This window comes from Struthio camelus, chromosome 18, assembly GCF_040807025.1.
Source record: "Struthio camelus isolate bStrCam1 chromosome 18, bStrCam1.hap1, whole genome shotgun sequence".
NCBI lineage: Eukaryota > Metazoa > Chordata > Aves > Struthioniformes > Struthionidae > Struthio > Struthio camelus.
This window is the reverse complement of record NC_090959.1, coordinates 12970294-12990249: the sequence shown is the minus strand read 5'-3', so window position 1 is coordinate 12990249 and position 19956 is coordinate 12970294. Positions and strand designations below refer to the sequence as shown.

General features: G+C 37.7%; 1 protein-coding gene across 1 annotated transcript; it reads left to right on the top strand.

Moving 5' to 3' along the window:
- Nucleotides 1–3257: 3257 nt before the first annotated feature.
- Nucleotides 3258–19100, top strand: CTCFL (CCCTC-binding factor like). Its single transcript, XM_068912270.1, has 10 exons — nucleotides 3258–3797; nucleotides 4814–5051; nucleotides 6772–6933; nucleotides 7390–7523; nucleotides 9471–9591; nucleotides 10171–10320; nucleotides 11614–11774; nucleotides 12666–12848; nucleotides 13660–13780; nucleotides 16037–19100. Exons 1-10 carry the CDS (start codon nucleotides 3264–3266, stop codon nucleotides 16189–16191), a joined length of 1959 nt encoding a protein of 652 aa, XP_068768371.1. The 5' UTR covers nucleotides 3258–3263; the 3' UTR covers nucleotides 16192–19100.
- Nucleotides 19101–19956: the final 856 nt, after the last annotated feature.

Below are 19956 nucleotides of genomic sequence, written 5' to 3'. Positions count from 1 at the left end.
TGCAGTCATCTGAAGTGATTTCTAAAACACAGGAAGGGGGTGAAACCGAAGACTTTGAATTAACTTCAGGGTCAAAGATGCTTTGTTACATAGTGATGGACCTTCTATAAAAAGTCAGCTGCGTCTAACAAGCATTAAGCATCTTAAATCTGAATAGAGTGTCTTTTATATATTTAAGAGTGAGAATCTGGACAAATAATCCAATATTTTTCTCATGTCAAAAATAGTTGAGCTGCTTACACACAGGGAAAAACACAGATCAGACCACAGTCTTCTCTGTTTCTCTAGTGCAGCCAGGAGTAGAATTTAGTCTGCTGATTTAGGATTTTAGTTGTCCATGTATTCACTTTCATGCACTGATAGATTCTTATCAGGAATTTATCTGCAGCTTTGTTCTTTATGTAATGTTATTTTAGCACAAAAGAATGGGAATCAGTGAAATTCTCTGTTAGAAAATACTCCTAATAAACAATAATTCATATTGAATATGTTTACCCCCTACAAAATATAATTATGATGTAAAAAAGAAAAAGGTTCTCTCTTCTTTTTATGGTATAAATGCAGAATGTTGACTTGGCAGAAAGAAATGGACCCTTCAGAGGAGTAGGTAAAAGTCTGAATACAGTTAGAGATAGGCCATGCAGCAGACAGTACTGGTAACCGTAAAGACTGTATACACAACGGACCATAACGGCCATTAGGGAGCTTTTAACCTCCATTGTATCAAAATGTAATTAAGAGAGTGGTAGAGTTTCTAGACTGCTGATCCAAGTGGTTCCTTTAAATTCAAGAAAAATGAACTGAAGTGCTGTTCTGTGTTTGAGTTATAAATCCTTGAAAATATCAGTTTATAATGGAAATAATGACAGACGTTTAACTATAGCTGCATGGATGGTGCTGGTATTAATAATGTAGAAGTGCAAGGCAGGACGGCACTTGGATGCTGATGACTGTTCAAGTGCACAGAAACTCATTAAAATGACCTAAAGGAGGATATATTATTGCAACAACTTTTTTCCTCAATGCCCTTGAACTATCATAACTGCATAGTATGCAGTGGCAACTCGGAAAGATTCAGAAATGCATAAGGAGTATAATTTCTGACTACAGTCACCAGCAGCATAATTGTACAAATGTATTTTGTATTCTGCACCTTATTCTTTGTGGTTTTGAGAGTCCACAGATTCTGTGGATTATAAATAACGTGGTGTCTAACTAAAATATTGGCCCCAAGTTGTTGGAACAGATAGGGTCCCTTAAATAATTGCTTTGAATTTGTGTTGATTCCAAGGAACTTAATAGTAATGAATAACTTGCACTTACTCAATGTAAAAGACAATGTTACATTATTCTTGCCTTTAGGATCCTGCAGACTTGTGGATAGGAGCAGCTGTTGCCAAGGGTGTTTCTGGGAGTTACAGAACTTGTTATCTCTGAAGATAAGGCCCAGTAAGATCAATGACCTAAAATCAGGCTCGTCATGAGATTCATTTTTCAAGATGGGCAGATTTTAATTTTTCATTCTACAACGCGTTCTGGCGGCCCCACTGGTATGACCCTAGCACTTCTCATTGCTAGATCTTCTGCAGCAAATAGAATCACTGCCTTGTCCGCTGACGTCGCACAGCGCTTTCTCTCTTGGGCACCCGAAACGTAGAAATAATAATGTCCCTGCCAAATTCCGTGGAAAATGGCATGCATGGATCCTGGATACCCAGCAGCGTAAAATGTATGCAGAAATATGCAATATTAAGTAAAAACCATAATATTGGCTTTGTGCAGAATACCACCTCGTCCGATGGAAAAGTACAGCTAAACAGACCAGAAGCATTTGCTGCTCTTTTGTACTAAGGGCATTTCAAAAATGCTGGTTTTAATGGTTTTCTTACATAGGTAAGCAAAGCCACGAATTGGTTAGGGGTTTGCTTTTGTTTTGTTTCAAGTTCAGTACGCTGCTGAGTGGGAGCTGAGTCATGCCAGGCTATAGGCACTTTGCAATGTGCTGTACTTTGTAAGGCACTCAACTATCATTTAGAGATAAGGCTCTAAATCCTTCCTTCGCACTGGTGTATAATAGATTATTAATGTAAGTGAGTCTCATAAAACGTTTGAGGGTTGGAAATTGCTAGCCTTGGAGGGTACAAAAGATTAAATGTTAGTTTCTCAAAACCTGCAAGTTTACCTCCAAGACATTTTTACAATGCCTTTGGAGAGCTCTTAAACCTAAAACTTCTTGTTCTCTCCTTGAATAAGCAATCCTGAACTGAAGTACAGCCTAACGATGCTTATATATCGCTCCGCTGCCTCTGCAAGCCTACTTCAGCTCCAAGGGTGAGCGAGCGCTGCCGCCGCGCCGGCAGCGAGCCCGCCCTTCAGCAGCATGGTACCCGGGCTGCGAGAGAAACGTGGGGAGTAACTTTCGATATTCTGAAAGCGGAAAACCAACTGAGCTCGGCCGGGCGGTCCCCAGCCGCGTGGGAGCAGAAGGACTTAGAGTTAAGGCCGGGAGCTCCCGCTCTAGGGCTGGGCCCGTCTCTGCGGGCGGCCTGGCCGCCCCGTGGCGCGGCCCTGCCGCCATCTCCCCAGGCGAGGCGAGCGGCCTCGGCCAAGGGCGCGGGGCCGGCAGGGGCAGGCCGCGGCTGCGGACGGGCCCGGGGAGCCCACGCTGCTCCCGGCCTCCGCGCGGCCCTGGCGGCGCGCGCTGAGAGCTGAGAAACCCCTTTCCCCCCGCCGAGGCGGGCGGGTTCGCGCTCCCCGCCGCCGCCGCGGGGTGCGTGGAAGGGGCTCGGCGGGCGGACGCCTCGGCTGGGCTCCGAGGGCCCTGCCGGGCGGGGACGGGGCCTGGTGGGGACCGTGGCGGAGGGGCCCCGCGGGGGACAGGCCCGCTGCCATCGCCGCCGCCCCCTGAGGGAGGAGTGCGGGCCGGGGGAGGGGGCGGCCGGCGGCGTGGGGCGGCCGGCTTCGAGCGGAGGGTGGTGAGGGGAAGGAGGGGGCTCTGGGAGGTGGCGGGGCGAGGGGTGACCGGGCTGGGGGCCTCAGGACATGGGGCTTGGGGCAGGCAGGGGTGAGGGGAGCGGGTGACGGCCGCCGCTCTGGAGAGGGGAGGCCGGCGGCGGTCGCCTGGTGGAAGGTGGCCCCGGGGGTGGCGGGGCGAACAGACCCGCGAGGTAGTGCCGGAGCGGGGGGCGAGTCTGTGGTGCTTGTGCCAAAGGCCTCTGGTTTTCCCTACTTTTTCCCTCGCCTTTTGACAGGTCGGCTCAGCGATGGAGGCGGCCTTCGGGCTGGCGGAGCCTTTCACCAAAATCAAGGGTGCGGAAAAAAGCTGGGGCAGGACGGGAGACGAGGACGACGAGGACAAGATAGCCCGAGTGAAGGAGAAGAGCGGGGTGTGTGACCAAGGCGCTGGAGTCAACGTGCTGCGAGGAGGGGGTGACCCCGCAGAGTGGTCCCTGCTTCCTGAGGAGGGTGAAAAGCAGTTGCTGACGTTACAGACGGTGCGTCTGAAGGCGGGGGAAGACGACTTCCAGGCGGCGCATCAGCTCCGCGCGCAGCCGCAGGATGGGGAGCAGGCGGTGGCGCGGGACGGGGCCGGCCTCCTGCCGCCTCTGGTGGTGGTGCAGCAGGGGCAAGGTGTCCACCAGAACCTGCCGGCAGGCGTGGTCCTGAGCGTACAGGAAGGTGTCTGCGCGTTTTACGACTTGGAGTTGATGCAGATTAGTATTTTGCAAGAAAAAGCGCAAGCGAAGAATTTAGAAAGCAAGTCAGCAGAGAGACCGCTAGACATGCTACTGATTGAGGTATAAATCCTGTGTATGGTGAGGACTGATGTAATCGCTGTTAGTTTGTAGTATCATACTGATACCGTTCTGATTTTAACATTATTTTGCCCAAGCGTTCAAGTTAATTGGACTTAAATAGCAAGTCCTTTGTACAACTTTTTAGAATTTCATCCTGTATTCAGAAAAGCAAACCAAAAATTTAGCCTTCCTAGATTTCTAACTCTATTACAGCTCAGACAAGTCTTTAATTCAGTTCGTTACTTGCCAGAGCTGTGCTGTTTGTGTTTGACAGCTGAGATTTGTTAAACAACATTGGACAGTTTTCCTTATTCTTCAGCATTAGCACAATAGAGCAGTGATTGTTGTCAAAGCTGGATGTGTAATGTGGTTTCATTTGAAATGCGTTGTATTGAAAGGACGTGCAAATGTTAGTATTAATACCATTATAACTGTTTGTTTTATTTTAAAGAAAAAAGCATGTTTTCCCTTTTAAAACTCATATGCCACTCTATAGTTTCAGAGGGAAGATTATATTTAAGCTTATCTAATGCAAAAAAGTTCCAAGATCTTATTAACTGCCATAGGACCAAGAACAACACATAAACGTTACAAGCTGGCTGCCCAAGTCCTTTATTAGTTTGGTTAAAAAAAAATTAAGAGCGTATTTTCTTTGGCTTTTCCTTTTAAAAGCTAAATGTACTAGAATTAAATTTAAAATGTTAAAAAATATATTTCAGGATATAAGTTTCTGTGTTCTCAGTGCTGTAGTCTCAAAAAGTTGCTATAAATTTGAAAATGAAATTTGATATAAAATTTTGAAGACCTAGGGCTCAATTTTAAAAATTGTTCATCTCCCATTTAGGCTACTGGACATTAAAAGTGAACTTTTGTTGCACTGCTGTCCATCACATTTAGGCTAAAAATCAAGGTGAATTAGTAGTCTGCGTCTTGTTGGTAGCTTGGTTGTTTTGTCAGGAGTGGCTACGTTTGAACGGGAGAGTTGTAAACATTTTTCTTTTTTCTTTTCTAAATAGCTTGACAGAGATAAAGATGTCATTGCACTTGAAAATAAGGTCCAGCCACTAACCCCATCTGAAGAAGGAGGAGAAAAGGAACTTTTCAGTGTTAGGGAAGCAAAGAGCCGGGACTGTAAAGCCAGTGGTGATTTGTTGGTTTCATGCAATAAATATAAAGAACAGGAATACGTGACTCCGTCAGAGCAAGCTGTAACAAAAAATCCCAAGTCTCAAAAATCTCAGAAAGGTAAAAAAGGTAAAAAGTTGACTACATAATATTTGTAGTTCATTTTTAGATAATATATTTTAGATTAGATTTAGAAGTGAAGTTGAAATGTTATAAGAAAATTTCACAGTGTTTATTGTTGAGATTTAACCTAATGTAAACCTGTTTCCTATGGAAATTTGGAAGGAATAATACCCTTTGGCACTAAGTGAGGAAGATATTCAGTTTGATGTCATCTGTGTAGTGTTCAGGAGAGATATTTTGGATAGCGTTGAGAAATTAATGATCTTTTGAGCAGAATGCAATACTTGAAACCTCCAGGGAGCCCTCAGTGTCAATATGGTATATAAATACCTTTGAGTAAACCTAATAATGCATTTAGTCTTTCTTAGACCCTTAATTCAGTTTCAAAATACGCATGTTCAGGGGGTTGTGGATGAGCTTAGAACGGTTCCAAGTTGCAGGCTGAGAAACAGTAGTAGGTAAATATCGATGCCTATCGTTAAGGTATCTACCAGAATCGTAATAAAAATAAGAGAAAATAGGTGATTTAAGATTTAAGAAACAGAAGCATGTTGCAGAAGTTAGGGATTGACTTAGAAGGGAATAGAGGAGCGACTGTTCTCAAGAAACTTTATGTGCCAGAAAAGTTGGATGATATCGGTAGAGCTGAAGAGTCTATGAATGCGTGAGTCGTCGTGGTATCTGAGTATTAAGGTGTGTTGGGCGAGATTGGTTAAAATACGGATATTGTACCGATTGTTAATAACCCTTGTTTTTAGTTACTGGGTTTATAGGAAACACATTTGAGCAGCTTTAACAAAGCTAAATATTGTATGGGCATGAATCCATAATGAAAGAATAACAATAAAATGTTTTTCTTTGCTGTTATTGAAGCAAAGTGTTAGCTGCACATCTCTGCATGGTATGCAGCATTGTATAAAATACATTTTGATCTCAGCATGAAAATCACTACAGAGAGTGCACTTGGGAGCTGAGCTGGCTGTTCTGGAAAGGCTCTTCAAATATGATAGTATTTGCCATTTGGCAGTTCTGAATCTTCTTCAAAACTAGAGGTCTACCATATTTCCTCTTAACTTGTTACTGTCTAAAGAAATTCATTATCGCTGCGATATGAGTTTGGAACTGTTATGTAATCTAGAAAGGAACATAACTTTCTTCCTTGACTTCTTCAAGGAATTGATCTCTCTTTCCTCAAATTCAACTAAAAATTTTAAAGAAGCTTTATACATCATAATAAGTTCTACATATATTTTATGGATTCAGGCCTACAAGAAAGATGATGATATCTTAACCTGCCATTTGCAGTTCTTTCAACAAGCTTAATTAATACTAGCTACACCGTTCACATCAGGAACTGTGTTGCAAGGATTATAAAGGCCCTGATGAGCCAAGTGTTAGTGCTGTCGGGAGAGGAAGTTTTATCCTGTCTTGGAGGTGAGAGCTAGACTAGGAGTTAGGTTTGCGGGGATTAGGTTCTAAGCGGTATCACTAACTCATTGCACTATTTTTGGATGAATCACTTAAGTCTTAAAGAGGTGTAATAATTCTTGTCTGACAATTTGACTTTTTTATAATGCATTATGAAGTCCTCTTATGAAAGGTATTATAGAAGTGTGAAGTAGTTTTACCCAGACTAGAGGAACTATATTGAAATTGGTACTATTTTTGAAAAGTAATGTCATTATTTTGTGGCTCATATGATCTAAATATGTCTTTGTTCTCACAGCAGTTTTCAGCTGTGATTTGTGCACATTCACCTCACTCAGAATATCAAGTCTTAACCGTCACATGAAAACCCATTCGGATGAAAAACCTCATGTGTGTCACCTCTGCCTTAAGGCTTTTCGTACAGCTACTCTCCTGCGAAACCATGTGAATGCACATACAGGTAACTAACTGATGTATGAGAACGCTTTGTTTTTACATATTGTCTGCAAAATGTAATAGGCAGGTGACTCTGTCTTAAGGGTCATATTCAGTCATCGTTCTGTGCTCAGAAATTTCACTGATTTCACTGGGAGTTCCATACTGAAAACACGTAGTCTACAGTTATTAACTCTTTGTGTATGTATGCATTTATCTTGTTACACAGCATTATAAAACCATTTTCAATTGAATATAGATTTGCATGATATGTTCTATCTCTGTTTTTTTTTCCTTTTTTACTATTTAACAATATGAAGCAAATAGATAAACCCTGTGTTTATTATAAGCATAAGGTGTATATTTATTGTCTATAAAAATTTAGGATCTCAAAATTTGTTATATATTAAAAAAATGTACATGCTGATTTAAGGCAGAAAAAATGCACAGATGTGTTTTTTTACTATTTTTATTCTTACAGGGACCAGACCGTATAAATGCAGTGACTGTGATATGGCATTTGTGACCAGTGGTGAGCTTGCGCGACACAGACGTTACAAGCATACTTTAGAAAAACCTTTCAAGTGTTCAATATGTAAATATTCTAGCGTAGAAGTAAGTACCGTATTACTGAATCTTTTGGGAGGGCTTGAAGGCTTTCAGATACTAAGATTTCAATATACTCTGAGGTCATAATGTTTTTGCTAGATTGTTAACCTCAAAGTTTTTGCTAAATTGGGTCCTACTTGTGCATCTGTCATGCTGTCTGTATTGTTCATTATTGTCAAATTTATATCTGAGATCAGCTCAATAAATTACAAAGGTAATGGCAGGTGTCAAGCTACAGTATTAATACTTAGTTTACTTGAATTGTACTGGTGAGAGTCACCATGGTGATGTGGATGTATGTGTTTTTACTGAGCTGGGAGGAATAGCCAAGCTTGCAGTTGCTGCAGTAACTTCATACTTTGAGGGAGGACCGCAGAGTATTGAAGGCGAAGCAGGGAGCTCTACAGGATCCCAGGAATCAGTGGCCCACTTACATGGTAGCCTCAAGGCAAAGGCCAAGGTTCCACTAACAGACTTTGGACCACACTGAAGTATTGAATTCCATTCTTCTAGTATGTCATAGCAGAATTACTGTATGATATCAGATTAATAAAACTTTATGAAGGTACACATTTCATTTTTTATGCAAATCTTTTCCTCCCTATCTCCCCTCAGAAAAGAAAAAAGTCGCCTGAATTCCTTGACTCAGTACTTTGTCCATATAGTAATATTTATACAGCAGTTGTTTGAAATTAGAACTTGTGCATTTATTTAGCTTTTAAAAATTAGCTACCTTCTAAGGACTTCTTTTCTTTCTTAATGTACTAAAACTGCTGCTGTATAATGTATTCATCCTGCAAAAAATACTTGGTTCTCTTTTTGCACTTCACTGAATACACTGCGGACAACAAGACTGGCAAAGTACAGTGAAACTAATATATACTGTTTATATGCTTGATGTTGTTTGTTTTTGTTACAGGATTGGAATTTTCTTAATCTGGAAATACAAAAATTAGAAACTGCCTAAGGGTTCACTGGAAAAAAATAAACTTTCGGTCATGCACCTATGACTGAATATATTGCTCTCACGGGTGTATCAGTAGATAATCAGTATCTAAGTTTTTTACCTGCTGCATCCAGATCTAAAGCTGTAGGCCAGCCTGAACTTTATTCTATGCACCTCATGTTAGTAACTAGATTTTGAATAACTTTTATCTTTAAAAACCTTCTCAGTTTATGTTGAAGTGCTGTAGTCTTCCCTTTGTTTAGGTAAGGAATTACTCAGCACTCATTAGTGTTGCAGAACTTTCACTGATACTGCTGTAAGCTTTACCTGAATAAGGAGAGCTTAAGGAGGCCCTAATAGTGTCATGCATATGGTTTTGACTTTTGTATGGCAACAATTGGCAATCATGCATAATTTTATTCAAGTGAATAGTGTTGCTGATTTGAACGGATCTAGCAGTGAGTTCATTAAGTATGTTTATAAGTGGAAGAATTCAGCACTAGGAAATCCTAATTTTAGGTTGCATACCTACAATATTTATATAGAACGTATCACAAGAACAATACACAAGTGTAAAATGAGTTAAACTTTTGTAATGAGATGGCATCATTGGGACTTGAAGATGAATAAATACTTTGATTAGTGGCTTTTTGCTTTCATTTATTTTTCCTGAGTATTTTCAAAGCATTTTAAGTTTGGCTTATCAAAGTAGCCTGAAGGTGGTAGGTATCCCCCTTGGCTGATTTAAACTTTCTATCCTTTATGTTTTCATTATGAAGTTTCTCCTTTTCTTAATGTCGGTGTTAGGAATGGAGGCCAGAAGCTGGGGGGAAGAGGACAGAAATGTTGCCTAACTAAAAAGTCTGATTGTACAGGAAAATTGGGAAGGGCATTAGTTCTGGGATTGAAATTGCAATAGAATTATTTTGTAAAACTGCATACATTTTAATTGATTGTGCTTTTGTAATATAAATGTTATTGCAGAAAATCTCTTATTTTTATGCTAGGCAAGCAAACTGAAGCGACACATACGCTCGCATACAGGAGAGCGTCCTTACGCCTGTTACCTTTGCAGTTATGCTAGCAAAGATACATATAAACTGAAAAGACACATGATAACTCATTCAGGTAGGACTTTCTGATGTAATCAATCCTATGTCCCTTGTAGGTCTTTGGTAAACTCATGAATTTTAATTACTTTAGAATGACCTAATTTCAAACTCTAAAATGCAATAGGCAGTTGTTCAGTTATGATTTTGAGTAAAAATGTGGGAAACATTTTTGGGAAGACAGGTAAGAAAAGAAGTTACTTTCCACCATTATCCGTGACTGGTATTGCATCATGTCTTTATCATGTGATGTTTACAGCTGTTTAAGCCTTCTTCTTGCACATTTGATGATAATACTACATTTTGATATGAAATATTCATGACAGAATAAAAGATTATTAAATTATGATTAATAACTCAGAATTATATTAATGTCTTTATGATTTGTCAGTTTGACTCACAGCTACTGGAGACCCAAGATCTTGCATGATAATCAGCTATGTAAACTTGTTTAGCCCTTTGTGCATTGTCTGCTAGCAGTAAGATTTTGGTGGGCCTGGAGACTGATGCTGTGGATGTTGATCCATGGGAATTTTGCATTTGTATCAAGTATATAGGGAGATGTTTATAAGTATATACTATTTTTTGATTTTCGTAGGTGAAAAACCATATGAATGTTATGTTTGCCAGGCCAGATTCACTCAAAGTGGTACCATGAAAATCCATATATTGCAAAAGCATGGTGAAAATGTGCCAAAATACCAGTGTCCACATTGTAATACATTTATTGCACGAAAAAGTGACTTGGGTGAGTTTAAAGAAAAAATTGAAAATGAAATTAATTAGGGGTGAAAGCTGTATCTAATTTTTACTGCTTATAGTGATACCAAATATGCTATATTTGACTTTATATCATTGCATTAAAGGTAACTTCCTTCTGCAAGGAGAAGTGGTGACATCTTGTGGTTGATAGGTATTAATATGTTTAAAATGTGAGATATCAAATCCTTAGCTTCCTTTTGCTCAATACTTGTGGCACTGTGACCTTCTATTTTCCTGTAAGAAGATACCTCGCAAAAATCTGTGTTCAATGCTGAGTTTATTCTCAAAGTTACAGAAAATGAAGTAGATTGGTATGAAGCCATTTCAGTTCTCATGTTCTGCTTCCTTCTCAGCTCTAGTTAATATACAAAATAACCATATAGCTGTGTGAGAAACTAAAATATATTGAGTGTTTCAGAATATACATGTTTTTGCATATACCAAATCGGATTTTACCTCTTAGTTTGAAAATGTTCTGCATTTTTTGGTTGCTAAGCACATCATCCTTATAATTTAGAAGAATACATGGAATTGCATTAATTAATAAAATGCAAGTTAACTTTTAAGTTTGACTTCATCAATTCCGCTGACAATGGCTTTTCTATCCTTCAAACATTCAAAACCCTTAGGATTCTAAATTTTATTAGATCACTTCCAAAGGTGATTTTTGAGGTTCTATAACCGTCACGAGACATTATAAGTGATACAATGGACTACAAAGAGAAAGCTTTTAGGTGCCTTTGGCCTCTGTTCTTTTTTTCAGACAAAGCTCCCGTTGAAATCTATTAGTATTTGAAGGTAGAAGTGCAATTGTTATTTACATATGCCATTTCTTAGTTCTTTTTTGCATTTATCATTTTGTTATTGTGAATACTACTTTGGGTAGCATTTATTTGTGTATATAGATAAAAGCAGGCCTATATTAGAATGTTCAGAAGGATTTGATTTCTATGGAAATCGATGAGGCTTAGGCTTATAAACTGCTTAATTTCTCTGGAAAGTCACAGTGTCTTGCTGCATCTTTAGTTAGCCAAATTCCCTTGAAAAAATGGCTCTTTGGGGCTTGAGAGAGCCAAATCCCATGCTTTCTGAGGTTATGAGTTCCATAGTATATTTTCTGTGTTATTGCCCCTATAGTACAGAACACAAAAGGTTCTTTTCTGTATTTTCCTCTACAACATATGCGTTACCCAGGGCTATGCACAATTCAACTCTTGTCCAAAACTGTGGAAATCCAGAACTTACCATTAAAATTAATTGCTTTCACTAACTGTTTTAGGTGTCCACTTGCGAAATCTGCATTCCTACATGGCAGTGGCAATTAAATGCAGTTACTGTGAAGCTGTTTTTCATGAGCGCTATGCTCTTACTCAGCACAAGAAGACTCACAAAAATGAAAAAAGATTCAGATGTGATCAGTGCAGCTATGCATGCAAGCAGGTATTTAATTGAAAAATGATTGCTTATTCAATTGATGCTTTGGTAAGGTAGGGTTAGCTTTGGGGATATATATACCTTAGGAAGATAAAAGTTTTTGTTACTGCAATCTTACTAAAATACTGTAGTTACATTTATTTGCAAGATAAATGGTTCATAAAAAAGTAGTAAAATTGGAATGCAAAAAAAGTCTGAGGCTATCTGTTTGATAAATGTTTTGTACATGAACTGTTTAGGAGTGTAAAGTAAGAGCAGTCATTTTTTGTGACATTTTGATGAGAACAAAATATATTATTTGTACCGTAAGTATAATTTTCAGCAGTGCCACAGAATACAGTGTGAACGAAATTTTTTATTGAAAAAAGTCCTATAAAAATATTTGGGATATCACTGTTTCCAAATTTTGAGAAATGATTGGATTTCAGCAGAGGATTACTGCAAGGCCAGAGGCATAGCAGCTCAGCTGGAGTGGAGTTTCTAAAGGAAAGTGAGAGAAGAGATGCTGAGAGCTCTCGAAACACTCAGAATAGGGATTTCATGATTCTGTGCTTATTCTGACTTTTATAGAAGAGAACTTCAGTTTATTCCAGACACTCCTCACTTTATGGTTTCAGCATGACCTGAAAAAAATAGAAAACTGTAAATTTAACCTTAGCCTCTTATCTTCTGCCTTTGGTCCTGATTATCTTCTTTGCTAACCTTAATAAAGTTGGGAGGAAAAACTCGGACCTACTCCTAGTCAGTGGGCATTAACCTAATGTAGTCTTTGGCATCTGTTTACAGTAAAGGATAGTGAAGGGGCCTATGCGACATCCTTGTACTTCTGCGCGTGTGTGTTTTTTGAACACGTCACCAAGCTGGATAGTTATGTTACAAATACTTTTTTTGTTTCAGGAGCGACACTTAATTGTACATAAACGAACCCATACTGGTGAGAAGCCCTTCACTTGCTTGTGCTGCAGCAAAAGCTTTCAACGAAAGCAGCTTCTCACTGTTCACTTTAGGAAGCACCACGATTCCAATTTCAAACCTACAGTTTATGAATGCCCTAAATGTGGTAAGGGCTATTTACGCTGGGTAAGATACTTCCTTTTAAGGAATCTCAGTGGAGTTATCTTTAGTTAAGTATTACATATCTTATGCGTGTGATATCGCATCACTTTGTCATAAAGGACTGAGAGTAAAAAGCAGTGCCCTGGCTAGAACGTTAACCCTTTGTTGCTAAGCCAGCAGCAGCTTGTTTGGTTTTTTTCCCAGCCTTACATTGGTGAATTAATAAAACACATTGCAGTTTTCCCCCTTTTAAGTTGAAAATTCTGTCAGATGCTATTTGGGGGGGTACTGGTTTGTACAAATCCAGTTTTGGAGTTGTTAAGGTTTTGTACAGTAGCCTACTCAGAACAAACACAAAGGCAGTGTGGAGGTGTGAATTGCAAGACAAAGTGAAGAACTTGGAAAGCTAATTGAAAGGAGAGTTCTAGGACTAGTTTAGCAAGGAAAGTAAGAAATTACTGTTCACTTCAAAATCACGTGCTATGAGAAAGTATCACTGTTTTCTGGATTGACTATAAAACTAAACTAATAACTAAACTAATAACTTCAAAAGCTAATACAACCTTTTTTACATTTTATATATAAAACCTTATTGCTTATCTGTGAATCAGTAATAATACATTTTATTTTATACTCATCAAGTGGCAGTTTTCCTTTAAGCAGAATTTTAATATGTATTCTGAATAGATCTTCAGGGGTTTAAGGAAGTTGTTAACTAAGTCAGACTTTCACTTAGTGTTCCAAAATTTGTCTGTCAGAACCGTTTTTGTGTGTGTTAAAGTGGTTACATAGATTAATATTTGATTCATATATTTATGCTTCATTATGCTAACAGAGTAATATGCATAAGCATGCTGAAAATTGTGGACTGGCGAGGGCAAAAGCTGTTGCATCCAGAAAAAGAAGCAAGGGCAAAAAGAAAAAACGTGAGAACCTAAAGCATGTTAAGCAAGAAGGTAATCAGCGAATAAGTTAGAAATTTAATCATGTAAATTAGAATCAAGAATAAAAGACTAAAGCAGTGCAACTCCCCTGCTGTTTAATTACTGTTTCACAGTGAAGCTAATTTAAGTGCTAATAATGCAAGAATGCTTCAGAAAAGTCTTTATTGTGTGTCAAAATTCTAGTCATCTGAGATTGGGTCATTGCTCAGGTACCCGTTCTGGGACTTCTGTTCCCCTACTCCTGCAAATGCCTTTGTAAACTCCCGACTCAGCAAAGCTTACAAGTGCATTTTTCTTTTCCTTTTTAAAAATTCACTTTTCCTTTATCATTTCTGAGTGAGCCATAGTGAGTTTTCTTAAGAGCCCATTTTTTGATAATAGATACTGCCTTAAGTACAGACCAGACTGAAAACTCTTCAATTTCAGAATTCAAGTCACAACAGAACTAGCACATCTTAATAAAAGCTGTTATTTTTTCTCTCATGCTCTCCCCAGATAATGGTCAAATAATAATAAACATGCTGGTGATTTAAATAGCTGCCACAGACATGATCAGGCCAGTTTACAGGGCTCTTGGTTCAGGATGTGCACTCAGACCCTTGTAATTACTTAGTATTACTTAATGTAGATCTCTCTTGGGCATTGAGAGCTCATTCCAAAAATTTCAATATAAAATAAAGGGTAAATAATCTCTTTTCTCCTCTTCCCTCTGTTTTCTCATCTTTTCTCATTAGGTTAAAGATTCCCAGAAAGTGAATAAATTCAGATTTTGGCAGACCATGAGAAGGGTAGACTGATTTGTCAAGTTGATAACCTTTCAGTGGGAGTTCCACAGCAATAACCTAAGTGTTTATACCAGTACTTTCCTGATACAATCATTTATGTTTTATCTTCTTTGCAACCCCAAAAAGATGTAAAGTTAATTTCTATTCTCTTAAAGAAACCTTAGATTGTTGTCAGGTATATGGTAATATTCTAACAGTTCCACCCTGCAGTGTAGATTTGACCCAGACGAGACGTTTGGCCATAGTTTCACTTACGTACACGTTCCCGTGGAACTAGCCAAAGCGCAATATACAGTAGTTAGTTAAGGCCACAGGCAGACACCTTGTATCGCTATGCACTGCGTCCTGCCTTCCCCTTGTCTCTTTGGTCTAACGCTGAGTCTCTGCACTGTTGCAGGGTGACCGTTGGTCATATGTTTCTGAGGCCCCCAAGGGAAGGAAAAAAAAGCTTTGCCTGACAAGAGCATCCTGCTAGTTTTTGCTTCTCTGCTTCCCAGATACTGTTTGAAGGCCATAATAGTCTCCTTGATGTGATTCTCAAGGTGATTTTTGTGGAGAAAGAGCCAAGAATGGAGATATATCTAAAGGCCTAGGTGTCCTATAACTTTACATTTTGATATATCAAATTATATCTACACTGATATGTGGCCAATGACACTGAGATAAAATTTGTCATAGTGAAAAGAAGAAATGTTGACGTTTTTCTGAATCTAATGAATATATATCAGCAGCTGAGTTTACACTAGCATTGACACTTCTGTTTTCACTGGTAAGGCTATAATAGTATGGTTGGAAAAAATGCTGCAGCTGCAGTGTTTGTATTTTTGCAGTAATTAGATTTTGCTGTTTATTAATGTTTTCCTATATGTAAATTACATCTTTCTGGTATTTTGAAGATCCCTTCAGCTGGAACCTTTGTTTTCTAAACAGAGATGATGGCTCTTCAGGTGTTGCTTATGCAAGTACTCGGTCCATTAATTCACTTGCACAGATATTATAAATCTCTATACTGGTTCCAGAAGTCTTTTTCCTAGAATTGACTTTTGGGAGTATACATTGCTCTTCATTTCTTGCACAACTTGCAGGGGCCTATAGGATACTGTGTGTGGCTTTATAAAAGATCACGTTATCCTAAGAGCTTTGTTCTTATTAGAAAGTATTTGTGCGACTAGTGCAGTTGATGACTTGCTATTACTAAAAATGAAAAAAGAAATGTATTCGTCCAAGAAGTAAATTTCCAGTGAAATGATGCTTAATTTTCCTCTGATAAGAATATTGTGGGTACTGTTCATTAACAAAACTTATAATGCAATATTCAAAATAAAATTTATTCATCCTCTGAATAAAAATTTTAAGATAAAAGACATGTTATTATATTTTGAAAGTATTCTGTCCACTAAATGAAATTGTATATTTGTTAAATTTATTGAAGTGTTTACTTCTTTCTTTGGTTAATCACCACAATATTTAATTTTTTGCAAAGTTGGCCCGGAATCCTTCCAAGATATCTGCACTGTGAACCATGAACGTTGTGCCAGTGAGATTGTTCCTGTTTTAGATGGAATAGAAGCAGGAGCTTCGAGCGAACAGAAAACAGAAATGACATGTGAAATGCTTCTCAACATGATGGACAAATAATGCACGAACAGGCTCTGGTTCTCCTTGTTAATGCTTTTTATAACTGACTGGTTCAACACGCATAACTATGTCCAGTTAGTAAGCTAGAAAAGACATTGATTGAAAGCTGTTGAAGCCCTTCTTTGCTTGTTTTTTCTTCTTGTTGCAATTTATACTGTGTAATCTAAATAACGACGTGGGCTAAAGAAGTGTAAAAGTTATAAGGAAATTTTACCTATTGTATTACATTCACATAGTAACAAAACAAAGAAAAATATTGCCAATTTTCAGAGTAATTTATTAAAAAGTAGATAGGTTTATTTCAACTTGCATTTCATTTTTCTTCCAGATTTACTCAGAATTGCACACTGATCTGAAGCAAATTTATTCCTCTGTAGCTCTGTACAATTAAGAGCTGCATGAGTTTCAGCCTATTTGCACTTTACTGAGGTGAGCACATGAAAGACAATGATAGTTTAATGCAAGGAACATTTGCTAAATCTCCTTCCTGTAAACTTTAGTTTCTAATAGATCTCACAATACTAAAATATAATTCTGTGCTAAAATAGTGTAGTTTTATACCCCACAATTTTAGTAACTGTTTAATATTTTCACTTTTACATTTAATGTATTTTAGTTTTCATTGACATTTCTATTAAAGCAGACAACAATCAGTTCTTAAAACTTATGGTAGAAATTAGCCACATTCTCTTTTCCTCGTGATTTTTCAATAGGTGTAATGTCATTGTTTTCAACAAAGTTGCTTTAGTTTTACTTAAGCATGGAAAACGGTGGCAGAAGCATAGCCCTTAATTTTTGGATTCTTCTTCTTAGAATATTAAGTTTGTGTAAGCTTCGAGGTATGGTTTCACTAATACAAGACCATGCTGCCATGAAAGGGTTAGCCCTGTCTTTTTTCCCATGTCCTGGGCATAATTTCCTTTCTTCTCTCTTGCTTCAGCTCTGGCAACCATATAGTTGGGAGGGTGAGTTGGATCAGCTTGCTGATCTAATTAAAAACTAATCTTTTTTAGTGGCTTAGTTTTCGGTCAGGGCAGTAACCTGAAGTGACACATCACACAGCTGCACGATCATTCGAGCTGACCGAAATGAAGAAGTAGCATGTGTGCTGGGGACGGAGAAGTGTGCAGGGCCACCTCATTCTAGGCATGCATACCTTTACAGCTGCTTAAGCTAACTTACATTTTGTAAGTGATAATTTTAATGCTAATAAGAGCAGGATATAGCAGCTTTCTTTTTTTTTTTTCTTTAAGTAGCAGTCATGTAAGGGTTTCCGTGTATTGACTGCAAGCCTGTGCTCACACACTCAGTACTAGATCCAAAGCACACCTCTGACTTTGATTTTAATTAGGTCTTCAGTAAAGAATGCTTATGTTATTTGTGAAAGTTTCATGTTTATTCTGTATTTAAGAAGCAGAGAAATTCTGTCAAATGTAATTCTCTTTTTTCAGTTCATAAGAACTAGTGGCTTTACTGCTTCATTCATGATTAATTAATGTATTTAGAGTAATTACAGAAAGTACTGTTGATTTTTATGATTAGTTACAATGATTACAATTGCCATTTATACACTGTTCACTCATTTTTGTCATTTCTAATTAATACTTGGAAGTCTGTTCATAAAATCTTAAATACTTTTTAAATATTCATCTTTAATGCTACTATTCTTATTTTACATTTCTTTATACGTGTACAGTAGCATTGCTAACCTAATCTTAATAATGTTGGGTCACGTAATGAGCAAAAAATTTTAATTAAAAATGCCAAATGCTTATCCTAATTTCAAAATACATTTATAATTAAGTTAAAAACAGAACTTACACAGTGTAAATTCAAACAGATGCTTTATTTTTTTTTTGCGTGTTGAGCCAGCTATGTTTGGTAGTTGTGTTTATAGGGTCAGGGATAGTAAATTCTGCTGCGTACTGTGCGTTCTAGATTAACTGCAGTTTGAGATCGAAAAACTTGAGCATTTATTGCTTTGAAAAATGTGTTAAAAATAAAAGTTTAGGGTTTTTTCCAGTTAGTATATCAAATGAACAACTTTATCCTATACACGTTAACATATCTAGGCACCTGTTCTACTAAGATAACTCTGTAAATTCAGCCACTGTTTTACTTTTAATACGGCCTGAGCCAATGGTATACTTAGCAGCTTTAACTGCCATGTAATGTCTTAAGTATCTCCATGTACTGGTTCCCCTTACAGACTAGGAAGTACAAGTGTTGTTAGTATTTAGCAAGAGATCTTAGCTGTCTTGCAAGAGTAGATTATCCAATTTATGCAATATAGACCACTCCACCAATAAGGACCAGGCTAAAGGGCCTGGTCCAGACCTTAATCAACCAGCTCTATCAAATATGTGAACAGGAATTACCACTTCAGTAAAAGAAACCTCATTCAGTTTTTTAGCATATGTTTATAGTAATCATTGAAAAGTCAGTATATTTGAATTTATCAAAATTACTCATTAGTTTTGTGCTCCCATTATAATGGTGATATTTGAGTGTTTAATATAAAGATTCATAGTATGTCTGTTACTGTTTAGTGGCAATTATCATAATGGTTACGTTTATCCAGTTTTAGTAGGTTAATGATTTGTTCTGGCTGCCTTGTTACATCACAGACTTGAAAATATTTTTGTCTGTGATGAATGTTTAAATAATACTGTTGACCTACTATGTTTTTGCTGTCCTGTTGCCATTTCTATCATAAATAGCGAGCAACAAATCTCTTTGTTGAAGTTAATTTTAAAAATCGTGTAAATTACTTGATCAGTTTTTTGAACATATATTGTTAATCTGAATTGCTGTTAATAACCTATTTGACTTCCGTCTTGCCCCAGTATCTGAAAATCAGACTGCAGAAAGTGAAATATGAATGTAATAATAAAAGATCTTGTTATCTCTGAACTTGCAGAATGGTTATTTAAGTATTTGGAAGCCAGAAATGTGTGCTTCTGAAAATCAAGAGAGAATCTGGCAGTCCTGTGTGTTTTCAACTGGCAACAGTGATCGTTCTTCATGCTTAGGAACATGCATTATTATGGCTTAGATATATTTATTTTACATGGATAATTTAATGATGATATTAGTATCTTTTAGAGTAGTACACATTAATTAATATAGTTTAAAGCAGTACATATTCTGAGCATGTGTCATTTTAAAATGGAGAAGAAATTATGGAGAAGTCATTAAATATATAGGAATGATTCCTGCCATGAAATGGATAGTACTGAGGTATTCTACAGCATTCTCTAACAGCGTTCTCAAACAGTTCAGGTATTTGCAGTAGAAGACTTCTATGTGAGAGGAAGCACACGTTCCTCTACAAGTAAAAATAGCCTACGCTTTAAATAGTTAATGTACAAGGAAAAGTACAGTTTCAGCACACATGCTTGAAATACATACCCAGTAGATAAAATGAGAGGAAAGAGTCAAAACACTACTTTGAATAAATTGAACTAATTGGGTTCCATAGTATAACTGAGTTATTGAAGCATGATAACTTCAACAATATTTGTGTGGCTTGCAATACTACAAAAATAAGTATATCTTGATGTGTTCATTAGAGTGAAATTTTCTTCAAGCACTTCTAAACTTTGAAGAATTGTTTTAAAAAATCCTAGAATCTGTCAAGGGGGTGGAGAAAAATAGCTTTGGTTAGAAACAATGGGGCTATAACTTGAAATGTGTGCTTGCATGATAACATTTAATTAAGCGTTATGCTGTGAATTATGATGGATAGAAGAAAGTAAGTTTTCC

Excerpts from the sequence above, each read along its gene's own strand:
- CTCFL (XM_068912270.1), top strand. The coding sequence starts at position 3,264 with ATGGAGGCGGCCTTCGGGCTGGCGGAGCCTTTCACCAAAATCAAGGGT. Across the intron at positions 6,934-7,389 it reads CCATGTGAATGCACATACAG|GGACCAGACCGTATAAATGC; the intron begins GTAACTAACTGA and ends TTATTCTTACAG. Across the intron at positions 11,775-12,665 it reads GCAGCTATGCATGCAAGCAG|GAGCGACACTTAATTGTACA; the intron begins GTATTTAATTGA and ends TTTTTGTTTCAG.